The sequence below is a fragment of the Vipera berus genome (assembly GCF_964194415.1).
Source record: "Vipera berus genome assembly, chromosome: 3".
Classification (NCBI taxonomy): Eukaryota; Metazoa; Chordata; class Lepidosauria; order Squamata; family Viperidae; genus Vipera; species Vipera berus.
This window is the reverse complement of record NC_138204.1, coordinates 62,551,873-62,564,862: the sequence shown is the minus strand read 5'-3', so window position 1 is coordinate 62,564,862 and position 12,990 is coordinate 62,551,873. Positions and strand designations below refer to the sequence as shown.

Here is a 12,990-nt window from a genome sequence, read left to right as displayed (position 1 = left end):
TGTCTTTGGGCACATGTGCATATAATGCTGACATATAACCCATTTTTGTTCAGTAGGGAACAAAAATACCTGTTTTCTTTCTAATTTCAAAATATCCTAGGATAATTTCTCTGAAGCATTTGTACCCATATAGTACCCATATATTTCTGACTAGTTTTAATAATGCTACTGGGGCTTCACCAACTACTGACATAGCTAAAAGTCTCCCGAATCCCCTGAATACTGCTTCATGTATACATACGTGTTTCACCTATGTAGTATATGTTTTTGGGGTGATCGTGTCATTACATGGCTGAATCCAACTTCTTGGAAAAATGCATTAGCTGATGACCTGACAAGAAAAGCTTTTACTTGAAGATCAGGAAACTATTCTTTTTGTCTATTTTTACTACCGTGAAGACCTATTGGCCTTAACTGATATATTGATATGTTTTGAAAAATGAAACGGTGACCTCTTCACTGCTTTTTAGATGAATTGGAGCTGTCCATATCAGTTGCTCTTGGCTGGCAAAGATCTGCTTAATGGCTGCTGGTTCTAAATGTGTTACGGCAGGGATATCAATGTTGATTCCTGTCCTGTTTTCATCTTAATCTGGCTGCTTGTAGATATGCGGGTTTTTTTATAGGCTGGTTTGATTTTAGAGCAGGATTGTGGTATGTGTGGTTTTTTTTTGTGAGTGTGTGAAATCTACAGTATGTATCAGACATTTAGTAAAATCTGTTCCTACTGTATAGTAAAACAGTTGTTTTCTTCTCTGCATTATCTACCTACTCCCAGTTGTGATTAGGTTCAAAATAAGCTGTTATACAGTTTATTACTTTCCAATTTGAATGATTTGAATTCAGAAGTATAAAAGAGATAAAATTACCAGCAGCTCTTTGAGTGGCAGTTGCATATCAAACCTCACGGGGGTTTGACAGACAACGAATATCGTTATTAGATGCTTTTTCCATAATTGCTGACATTTATCCAGTGTTTCACAGTATTTGCTAATGTATTAATGCAGTCAATCTCTGAGAGTCTGCACATGCCTTTTTAGCCCTGGCTTTTATGGGATTCTTAAATTCATAGACCCATGGATACTTATTCCCTGCTGGTTGCCGTAGTGACAGAGCTCAGAGATAAGCCACGACAGAGCCCTTTTGTGATTGCTTTTCAGGTGACATTCAGCGGCAGCTTGAGTAGAGTGTCCTTTTATAGTTCCTGTAATTCAGAAAATGATAACTGCTTAGAAGAGAGGGCTCTAGACTGCTCCCGGCGGGATTTTTGTTTGCTACGCTACTTCTACTAACACCATTCTGATAAAGTTCTTATTATTGTGGAGATTTCAGAGTAGAAAGGGATTGAATTAATTATGCCAGGTTAGAAAGTACAGGGTAGATGCTGCAGATTGAAACTTTAAAGTTGCAGCACTGTTCTATAGTTCTATAGCCATGCAAAGTCATACTTGGTTTCTTTTAAGCAGCTGAAAAAAGTGTTTACTTTGAGGACTTAGCTGTATTAGGAAGGGACCAGTTAAATAACTAGAAAGTCAGTCCATGTAGAAGTCCCTGAAATTAATATAATTAATTGATGTTCTCTTATAAAATAAGAATCTGTATTGTCAGAATTGAATTATTAACAGTAGAAATTACACTACCCAAAGCGAGTATAGAGTATTTGCAAAAATGAAAGGTCAGAGTCCAAAGGGTGATATAATTGAACTCTACATTCCCATCAAGAGTTTTTGCTTTGTTTGCTTTTTTAAAATATCAGTACCAGTTCTTTCAACTATTCCAGCCACTTTGAAAAATAAACTTCTCCACAAAGCAGGAAAAAACCAAAAGTGTTCGGAGATGCCCAGTAGAACTGTTAGAATTTGAGGCTTCAATTTACTTAAAAATCTTTGCATAAACAAATACAAATTAAATAGAACTCAATAGGGTTTAACATGCAGCTTATAAGCCTATTTGGAGAAAAGAATAATTGTCTGAAATAAAAAGTTGTAACACATTGATTCTATGGACATTTTTGAAGAGGCACCTCCCATAATGAAAGCCATATAATGTTAAATTATTTAAACTTTTCATATAGGCAATTTGTCAAGAAGATTTCATATCCCTGGGAGATGTCATTGCAATTTTTAAACAAGAAAGTTTTTACTAAATCTTTGATGTTTGTAATTATTGGCAAAAGCCAATTATGCACTACTCTTTGTCACAGGTATAATAGTGTAAATTATAGCAATTCTTTATTTTTAATAAAATTGTGGCATGTATAGCAACCCCAAACCCCACAGTATGTATATTCTGCTAATGTCACTATAATATCTTTGCTGTTGGATTGGCCAACGTTCCCTCCCCCAAATGATCATGAACAACTGATGTAAGGGAGTTATTTTGAGTGAAATATTCGTAGGCAGATTATAAGTTCAAAAATATTAATATCCATATTTTCAATAGCTGATATTGCAGAAATATCAAATGTAGAGAAGTTGGAGTTGTTTTTTTCCAGATCTTATGGTTATTAATATGAACAGTTGCCTAAAATTATATTCTAATCTTTGGCTACATTACACATTTCTTCTTGGTGTCTAGGGATTGTTCTTTCAGTGTTGGAGTATTTAATGAATCAAAATGGAATGTGTTGAAATGTTTCGGAATTGTGTTATTGAAAATAATACCCCTTAGACTTGATAGTTTATTTCATCTTTGTGATGACATATTCACAAAACTCATTAAAAGAATGCCCAAGCTTGCAATTATTAGACAAAGAGTGACTCGCTGATATTGCTGCAGGGATTTAACACTTCAGTGTAGCCTTCAGTTTCTATTAAGTTCGTTATATTAACATAACCTGCAAATTGAAATATAACAGGTCCAGTCACAGATATTAATGTATATGGTAGGCCCAGATACAAATTGAGGTTAGCCATAGCTTTACACATGCCATGACAAAAAAAACAACAACCTGACCCACTCCTATACTTTAGGAGATAAATGATCCCAAACTCTCTTCCCTTGTGATTTATCTTTTCTTCATATTGACAGATTGAAATTTACATTTCTGGAATTCTGAAAGAAAAGCAGCCTAAGCTAGTTCTGTAGAAGATTTACGCATATCCAACAATTATTAAGAGATATATACTTGAATCTCATTGGTATATGAAATTGTGAGCTTCCTTTTACATCCTTTAAAAAGCTAACATATTGTTTACTTATTCTGAATAATCTTGATTACTAGAAAAGCTTGACATATTTACCTTATAAAATAAGGCACGGTCATCTGAGGACCCACTTAATGATTGCATCACTTAGCACTGGAAGTTTTGGTCCCAATTGTGATAAGTCAAGGTCTACCTGTAGTCCTAAAAGACATTTCCAGTACCAGTGTGTGTTCATATTTGTAGAAAGTGTGTACGTTGGAGCAAACAAAAACCCCATGTAGAGCCGTGGTGGTGCAGTAGTTAGAATGCAGTACTGCAGGCTACTTCTGCTGACTGCTGGCTGCCAGCAGTTCAGCGGTTCAATTCTCACCTGCTCAAAGTTGACTCAGCCTTCCATCTTTCCAAAGTTGGTAAAATGAGGACCCAGATTGTTGGGGGCAATATGCTGACTCTGTAAACTGCTTAGAGAGGGCCGTAAAACACTGTGAAGTGGTATATAAGTCTAAGTGCTAAGTGCTATTGCCCACTAGTGCCTTGCCAGAGTACATACAATATCACTGGGAGCTATTTTTCTAAATGAACTAGAAATTTTAAAGAATTAACAGTGTATTCAGCTGACCTGAAATTTAATTTGAGAAAGAGAGAAGAACTAATGAAAAAGACACGCTGTGAATGGGTTTATACAAAACCTGTGTGTTGCATTTGGCATTGAGCATCTTAGCATTAATCTAACTGTGAAGACACAGGGCAGATTTTGCTCACTGTAATGCTATCAAACTTTCTGTTCTGAAGGAGGAAAGTGTAAAGTTACTTATCAGTTATGATGGTTGTAATATTTGCTACGTATTCTAATGTGATTGGCTTACTCTATATTTCAAAACATATTTTTAATTCATTAATGAAACTTATATCCCTGTACAAACAAAGTGACTCGGCAGTTTACAGTATATATAAAACAAGGATTAAAACATAGACTATCTGGTTAAAACTAATCTGAGTAAAAATAACAATAATCAATTAAAACTCAACACAAAAACATAAACACACAGAATATAAAAAAAATGAAAGAAAAACACAGGAAAACACAAGGAAAGAAAAGTAACTAAGAAACAAGATAGTATCAAATGCAAACTTACGAAAAAGCCCTCTGAAATAATTCAGTTTTTAACATTTTCTGGAAAGCCAGGAAGGAGAAGCCCAGTCTGATGACCATCAAGAGGCTGTTCAAAGCACTAGTGCTCCTATAGAGAAGGAGTACCTTCTAGCTTCAATTTCTCGAGCTCTAAAATAGGTGGAATAGCACTAGCTGTTCTAAAGTCAAACCAATATTGGTTGGAGCAAATGATTCAGGTAACAAGCCATAAAGGGCTTTAGAGATCAAAACCAGCACATTAAATTGTACCTGGAAACTTGTTAATAACCAGTGCAGGATCTACAGAATCCTAACGAGATCAGGACACACAAACGCACATTCTGGACCAATCACAGTTTTTGACTAATGTTTTAAGGGCAGCCCCCATATAATGTGCAGTAATCTAGATGGGTGGTAACGAGGGAGAAAACTTCATGACATTAGAGAGCCCTGATGTGCATTCAACAACTGTGTTACTAAGGTTCAGGTTCAGCCTATTCTCCCCCTTACAGAAACATAGCCACAAGTACTGCAAAGCAGGACAACAACATCTCCCTTACAGCATATCCAAACCTTCAGTTACCTTCTCAGTAAATGTATGGCAGTCTGCAGAATATGGGTTTTGTGTATTTCTCTGTGTATCTATTCGTGTGTGTGTGTGTGTGTGTGCATGCGCACGTGCATTTCTGTCTCTATAATAATATCAGTAAATTAGAATAATAATATTTAATTTTTATGAATGCCCAAAGAAAATATTTATTTCATTTAAAAACACACGATTAGTTCTTTATATTAATTTTGATCTTTGTTCAGGATTTCTGCCATGGGAACTCTTTTGTAAGTTTCAGAGGGAATTTCTTACAACCTGTATTAAAGGACTTAAATTTCGTATTTGGACACTGTTCTTGGGCTTGAATTGGAAACTTTTCTTCTTCTCCTCTCTCTTTCCTATAAGTTAAACCTGTGATAAGTAATTGTCACACTTAGTGCGTTTCTACAATGCTAATTCGAAGTGACATGTCCAAACTGGCCCTAGTAACATGAAGAAACTTAACAGGTGTGAGGGGTGGATCTTCCCATGGGCTCTGTTGCACTTCTAACTAGAGCAAAACTAGAGAAAAAGTGAAATGAACCTTGAATAAATCTGTCAGCAGTAATTATCTCAGCAGCACTTTATGAGAGGATAAAGTATGCATTGGTGCTGCTGGAACGTGAAAACACTCCACTCTAGTGATTTTGGGGTGGGGGGCGGGATCCAGTTATTGTTTAAAAATAAAAGTTATTGCCTGATGTTATGTCTATATTTTTCATAATAAAAATAAGTTCATTTCCTGTGAAAAGATGAAACTAATTGGTTTTAAAGCATTATGCTAATTGTAGAAACACTACAAACTTTTAAAGAGAAATGAAATAATCACTAAATGTATATGACATTTTTTGTTAATTTTGAAAAATATTCAGTAGAATTTTGAGAGCTTTGGGGTGTTCCCAGTCAGCATTCTTCTCCCACCATCCTCTCTGATTCACCGCTGAAATAATTACAAGTTTTCATTTTCTGATTCAGTTATCACAGTTTAAGATTGTGATCAAACACAAACAAGGTTACAAACTTAATGAAGGTTTTGCTTAAATAAGCCATCTTTAAAAACTGTGATGAAATTGAGTTGTTTCATGGTAAGAAGTTGTACTTAGGAGAAGCAACTGACCTAGAGAAGGAAAAGGTCTATGTCAGCTCTATTGGAGATTAGCTACATTCTTAAATGAATAATCCAGAATTGAATATTAATTCAAAATACAGCCAGGTGTTCTTTTATCAGTTCAATTTTAAAAAAAATAGTGATGAATTATCAAAAAGCACTAAACTCTCCTTTTTCATAGGTCCTTGTGAAGTTGCTTGAAAATAAACACAAATAAATAAATAAATAAATAGTTACCTGTAACAATATATGGATTATATAGAACTTAATATTATTAGCCTATATTGGACCTCCTTATTTTATATTATGTTATAAATCATTGGAAAGCACTATGGTATCAATTGTTTTATTTATCTATACTACATTTAGTTATAACTACATAAATAACAAAACCACTATTAATAAATAAATACATTACTACCATTAAATCTTTTGCAGAAATAATTAGGATTATTTTTACTTGTTCTTTTTAATCTCAATACTTTCTAAAGGATTATGTTTTTATCTTCCTCCCTAAATAATTACCTCTGAGTTGGAGCTCGGCATCCTCTTAAATGTGTTGAGGAAATGATAAGAGTAAAGGTACTGTAAATAGCAAATAAATAGACAAGAGATGCAAGTAGTGAAATCAAATTAGATTATCTTCATTTTGAAGCCCTGCAAGAGTGGAGAATTTGTATTTGCGCGGGAAATCCTTCTTTATTGTCTTTCTTCACAACAATACTTCAGGAAATTCCAAAAAATCAGTTTGTGGAGTCTTCCTGGATGAAGATATTTTCCTTTGCAGAAACTCACTAAAACTCAATATGATTTATAAAGATTTGTGCCTGTTGAGTCCAGAATTCCATAGTCTGTCAATCTCTGATAGAGTGAAGTGGTGCAGTTTGAATGCTAAAGAATTTATTAAGGCTGGATTTTTAGATAGGATGTCTATTGTTTTGCAAACAGATTGCTTTATTTTACAGGTAATTACTTTTAATTATAGTTATTAATTCAATTAATGTTACTTTAATACTTTCCTTATTTGTAGTGTGGCCTCTAGCCATTGTACATAAACACATGTCTGTGCATGCATATACAAATGTAGGTTACATGCAAATATTTATTGGAGTAAAAAAATCAGGATTTAGCTCAGTGGCTTTTAAAAAGTTTTATATATCACTGGTAAACCTAGGTAATATGAAGGATTGTTGTTTATATCTAGTCTTTCTTTTATTGGGTGGGAATGGTTTTCTTAAATTCATAGTTTGCTTTGAATGTTGTCATTTTTAACAACAGTTATTTTAGCAGAGATAGTGATAATTATTAAATGCATTAATGGATTAAAGTGTTAAAAAGTATAAAATTGAAATAATACATGGATATAAAAACTTAATTATCTCCCAATATTAAATGCCATTTTGGCTTTCCCTCTTCAATTGTATAAACTTAATCTAAAAATGCTTACTGATTACTCCGTTGATTTCAAAATTCTAGTAGTTGAAATTCACATTTGATCATATAGGGATGATTCATGCTGATCCCTCTTCCCAAGTCCATATCTTGTAAGATATGAATAAAAAAGAAAAAAGAATATTCTGTTTTTATCTAAAAACCTATTGATCTTATGGAACAAAGGAGCATCAAATGACCAGCACCATGTTCACTTGTCTGTCTTTTCTTAAATGCTCTTACTTTTTAAAGATAAAGTAAGTCTCAGTTTGATAATACTTAGTCACTTAAGCTTCATTCTACCAAGCATTCCTAAATCTGGATAAAGCCAGTGAAAATTAGAAGCTATTCATTGTGAGATTTTGGCTCTAATTACTTAATCACAATGACAAGTGTACTTAAATGTGTTCACATTGGTCACTTTTAGTGTGCTACTTAGAAGGTTTGGATATATTTAGCCATATAGGCAAAAAATCACATGAGGAATTTATTTTTCTATATTAGAGCCCAATAACATACTGAACAAAACATGATGAAAATAGCAGTGTCACCATTGCAAAAGTAAGTGCAGATTCTGTGTTAGGTATGAAAGAGTTTCTCTGATAATTGAGCTTGACATAAATGTCTGCATTAATATTTCATTTATTCAAAAATAATCATTTCCTTTTAACTCTGTGATTTTAAAATTGTGACTAAATTGTTATTTAACCTTGCTACAAGAATGTGTCAACAGGCTAGTCCAGGCAGGTCAACACTCACTTGGTTAGCTAGCACACTTAATCAGCTTCCTTTAACCTGAAGGAAATTAAGGCTTTTATGACTTCTAGCACATAAGTGATTAAAAATACCCTGAATTGGGAATAAAAAGGAGTTTTTCCCAATGTATTTGCTAGGCTTTGGATTATATATAGAGTGACATGGAAGGTAGAACATTTTCTGTGTTTTAAATGCAAAAATTAATCAATTTTAAAATGGTTACTGTAATAAACTGATTTTGACAGTACAATTCATTGTTGATGTCTTTGTTTTCAATAATATGTGCATTTTTACCTGGAGGAACTTGATTGCCTAGCAGCTTATTAACCAAGGCTATATACTCATATTTACATGGTAGGGAACAGGGGAGATACCTTAAGATAGTTATATATTCATTTGAGTATCAAAGAAATGGAAATAGATACAACAAAGAAGGGGTTTTCTACTAAAGTGAACCTGAACATAATCGCAAGTTATTTTTTTAAGAAATTATTTCAGCTCATTCTGACCAATGACCAACATCAAACTTTCAGCTTCCAGCTTTACCTTCTGAGACCAGTTATATTCATCAGTAGATGAACAGAACTACACTTTAGTCTTTTTTAAGCTATGACATTTTTCCTATACATTCAGTGGTGAACAGTGATTATACATTCACAAATTACAGTGTATTATTCAAATTTCTGAAGTATCTAAATATCTTCCATTGATAAGAACTTTAAAACATTACTACTGATTCTGTTCAATATCTTTATCCCTGATTCTACTCAGTTTCTGTACTTTTATCCCATTCCATTTTACCTTCCTGTATCCTAACAGAATACCAGAATAACAGATTTGAAAGGGACCTTGGAGGTCTTCTCGTCCAATTACCTTTTCAATCAGAAATGGTTGTCCAATCTCTTCTTAAAAACTTACATTGTTGGAGCACCCACAAGTTCTAGAAGCAAGTCGTTTCTCTGATTAATTGTTCTAAGTGTTAGGAAATTTCTCCTTACTTCTAAATTGTTTCTCTCCATCCAGTGCTTCTTGTCCTGCTTTCAGGTCTTTGGAGAAGAGGCTGACCCCTTCTTCTTAGTGGCAGCCCCTTAGATATTGGAACATTGCTATCATGTTACTCTTAGTGCTTCTTTTCATTAAACTAGACATACCCATTTTCTGCAATTGTTCTTCATATGTTTTAGTCTCCAGTCCCCTAATTGTTGTTCTTCTCTGCAATCTTTCTAGAGTTTCAACATCTTTTTTATATCATGGCAACCAAAACTGGATTCAATATTTCAAGTATGGTCTTACCATGGCATTATAAAGTGGTATTAACACTTCACGTGATTTTGATTAATATAGCCTAGAATTGCATTGGCTTTTCTGGCATGCTGCACACTGCTCATATTTAAGTGATTGTCCACTAGGACTCCAATATCCCTCTTGCAGTTACTACTGTTGAGCCAGGTACCACCTATTCAATATCTGTATTTGGTTTTTCTAAATGTAGAACCTTACTTTTCTCACCATTGAATTTAATTTTGTTAGATTGGGCCCAGTGTCCAAGTCTATCAAGATCCTTCTGTATCTTGAGCCTATTTTCTGGAGTGTTGGCTATTCTTGCCAGCTTGGTGTCATCGGCAGATTTGATGCGTTCCCCTTCTATCCCCTCGTCTAAATCATTGATGGAGATATTGCTTGAAAAACCTGCATTGGCTTTTGGTTATGATTTTGTTTGCTTCTAGATGTTCTCAGATTCTTTGCTTGATCATCTTTTCCAGATTTTCCCAAGTATTGATGTCAGGCTGATAGGTCTGTAGTTTCCTGGATCCATTTTTTCACTTTTTTAAAGATGGGAACTACATCAGCCCTTTTCCAGTCATCTGATAGTTCCCTGATGCTCCAGGATCTTTGAAAGATATGGTTTAGTGAACTCATCTAGAGTGGATAGGAGTTCTCTTACCTTATTTTGACTTGCCTTCCTAATCTGCATTTTACAGGGTTGTTTTTTTTAGGTTGGACTATTTTTTCCTTTTGTGTAAAGACAGATGCATAAAATGAATCAAACAGTTCTGCTTTGTCCCTGCTCTTGTCATATTCTTGCCATTTTCTCCCATTAATGGACCAATTGTTTCCTTGGCTTTTTCTTGTTTTTTACATGTTGAAATAATCTGTTGTGGTTGCTGTTATTATTTTTGACTTTTGTTGCAAGCCTTAGTTCATTTTGAGCCTTCGCTTTCTTGATTTCATCTTTGCAGGTTCGAACTATTTGCTGATATTCTGCCTTAATTATGTGCCCATCTTTCCATTTTTTATACTATTCATTTTGTCTTTCAGTTTATCTGAGAGTTCTTTGTGCATCAGTGCTGGTTTCTATTGAGATCTCTTATTTTTCTTCTTCATTGTGTTAGACTGGGCTTATATAATCTAGCTTTTCAAAGGGTTGTTTTCCCCTTGAGGATTCTCATCCATGGAATCCTTTTCAGGCTGTATCTGGGTTTACTGAAATCAGCTGTCTTGAAGTCCAAGACTCTAGTTTGACTTTGCTTTATTGCTTGTGCTTGTATAATGTTGAATTCCAATATTTCATGCTTACCCCCCAAGGTTCCTATACTTCAATGTCTACTATCGTTTTGTTTCTGTTAGTGAGAATTAAACCCAGTATGGCTGACTCTCTAGTTCTCTTCACTACCTTTTGGGAGACAAAGGTTTCTGCTAAGTTTGTCAGAAATCTGTTTGACCTTCCACTAGGTACAAAGTTTGTCCCTCAGTTGATTTCAGGGTAGTTAAAGTCCTCCATTGCTGTTGTGGTGTGCTTCCTATACATTTTAGTTAACTGACCAGCAAAAGTTCATCTATCTCCTCTATTTGGTTCGGTGGCCTATGGTATACACCTGTGGCGATGTCATTTCCCCCCCATTTATATTGATCTAAATGCATTCAAGATGATTTTAAATTGTTTGAAAGGAACAGAGGGCAGATATGATATCACTGCCATTATGGAAACTTGGTGGGATGAAACCCATGAATGGACTATACAGCTACAGGTTTCATCCCACCAAGTTTCCATAATGGCAGTGATATCATATCTGCCCTCATGTACTTGGATTTTTGTTCACCCTGTTTATTCCTCAAACTTTGGGCATTGGTGTATAGGCATTTGAGTCCTTTTTGACTGACCCAGTGTTTGTTTTCTACATAACCTGTTTTGTGTCTGAGTTCCCCTTCAGCCTTACCATCTGTTTGATTAGTGCACATGGTATGGCACTCACTATCAAAAGCTTGATTTTTCATAACAGCAACAGTAGTATTCTTAATTGCAAAAAAAATCTATGATAGAAGCACTGACAACCCCATTAGTTTTAGATTGCTATCCTACCTTTCTCTGAACATTTTTCTTCTCATCCTATATTCTCCTATGGTCTCTCTATGAAAATGAGAGGGTTGAAAATGCTCTTATTTTTTATAAAGAATGTATCTTGATATTTATGTCTACTGCAGTTTGATTTCTGATGCTTAACAAAATCTGATAGATAATTCAATAATACATGTCTTCTGTTTAGATTACTTTAGCAGCCTCAGGAATCTCTTATCCTTGCCATCGACTTACAGTTGGAAGAAGGTCTTCACCAGCACAAACTAGAGAACAATCAGAAGAGGTGAGACAACCCCTTTTTTCCACACAGTTGGCAGATAAACTTTTATTAAAGTTTTGTTGAAAATGAAATTATATGTCTAATTTCTGCCTTATCTTTGACCTTATGGCATAATATCTGCTGTTTTATTTTATTTGATAAAGGTGTTACAAGGAAACTAAAGAATAAGACGTTAGTGTAATAATATTTCTTTACTATGTAAATAAAAATAACTGCTAAAATTCTAAAAAACTTAAAATTTTCTTATATTATTTGCACTGATTTTCAAAAAAATATGCATGCTTTCTTATTAGAAAATAAAAATGAAATTTTATGTCAAGATTTTGGATAAAAATTTGGTGACATTTATATTTAAATATGGAAACTTACTATTGACATTTATTGGTTCAATAATTGGTTTATTATCAATTTTACTAAATTAGCAATGCACAGATGTACATATGGTTAGTGACAGTGATGGAGATGACTTTGAAGATGCTACTGAATTTGGGGTGGATGATGGAGAGATGTTTGGTATGGCATCATCTGCACTGAGAAAATCTCCAATGAGTAAGTATTACTATGTATTGTGAGTAGTATAAGCCCAACTTTGGACAAACGGGGGATGGGGAGAGAAAACAGTATTTTTTTTTCAGTGTTCAATGATTTTGCACATACTTTTTGAGACTACAGTGTGACTTTTTTGGGATGATATAATAGGGATAATAGATAATATAATCTGTTTCTTATACAAAATTAACATTAAAAAAGAGGGAAATGAAGTTGCAAATTATATAAATGTGTTCTAGGCAAATAACCAGTAAATGGGAATGAGATTTTCAGGAACTTTCATTAATAACAAAAATTATTTAAAGTCACGAATAAACATGATTATTTCACTCAATGCTATTTTTATTGCGATATTAGTAATGGCATAGTCTTGTATTTTTTGCTATTAACAGATTAGGTTAAATCTAATAAATGTACATTTTTATTGAACAAATTTTACCTGTATCTCTTTGAAATTTTTATTCTGTTAATTTATTGAATAGATATTTTAGAAAAGTCTTTTGGTTGACTTAAAAAGCTATTAATTGGGTGTATTAATTTTCAATACAAATTAATAACCATTATAGGTAATGTTATTCTATTATATTGTATTGTTTATTTATTTATTTAGCAAATTTATATGCTGCACATATTGTCATCAA

The 12,990-nt window shown here is 33.8% G+C and overlaps 1 protein-coding gene across 2 annotated transcripts in view; it reads left to right on the top strand.

The window, feature by feature from the left end:
• Positions 1–12,990, top strand: part of FAF1 (Fas associated factor 1) — a 201,143-nt gene that overhangs the window by 106,474 nt on the left and 81,679 nt on the right. For both annotated transcript variants that reach the window (XM_081323426.1, XM_081323427.1), the window contains exons 9-10: positions 11,708–11,803; positions 12,223–12,349. In XM_081323426.1, the coding sequence (XP_081179552.1) occupies positions 11,708–11,803; positions 12,223–12,349 (223 nt within the window). The remainder of the gene's footprint in view (positions 1–11,707; positions 11,804–12,222; positions 12,350–12,990) is intronic.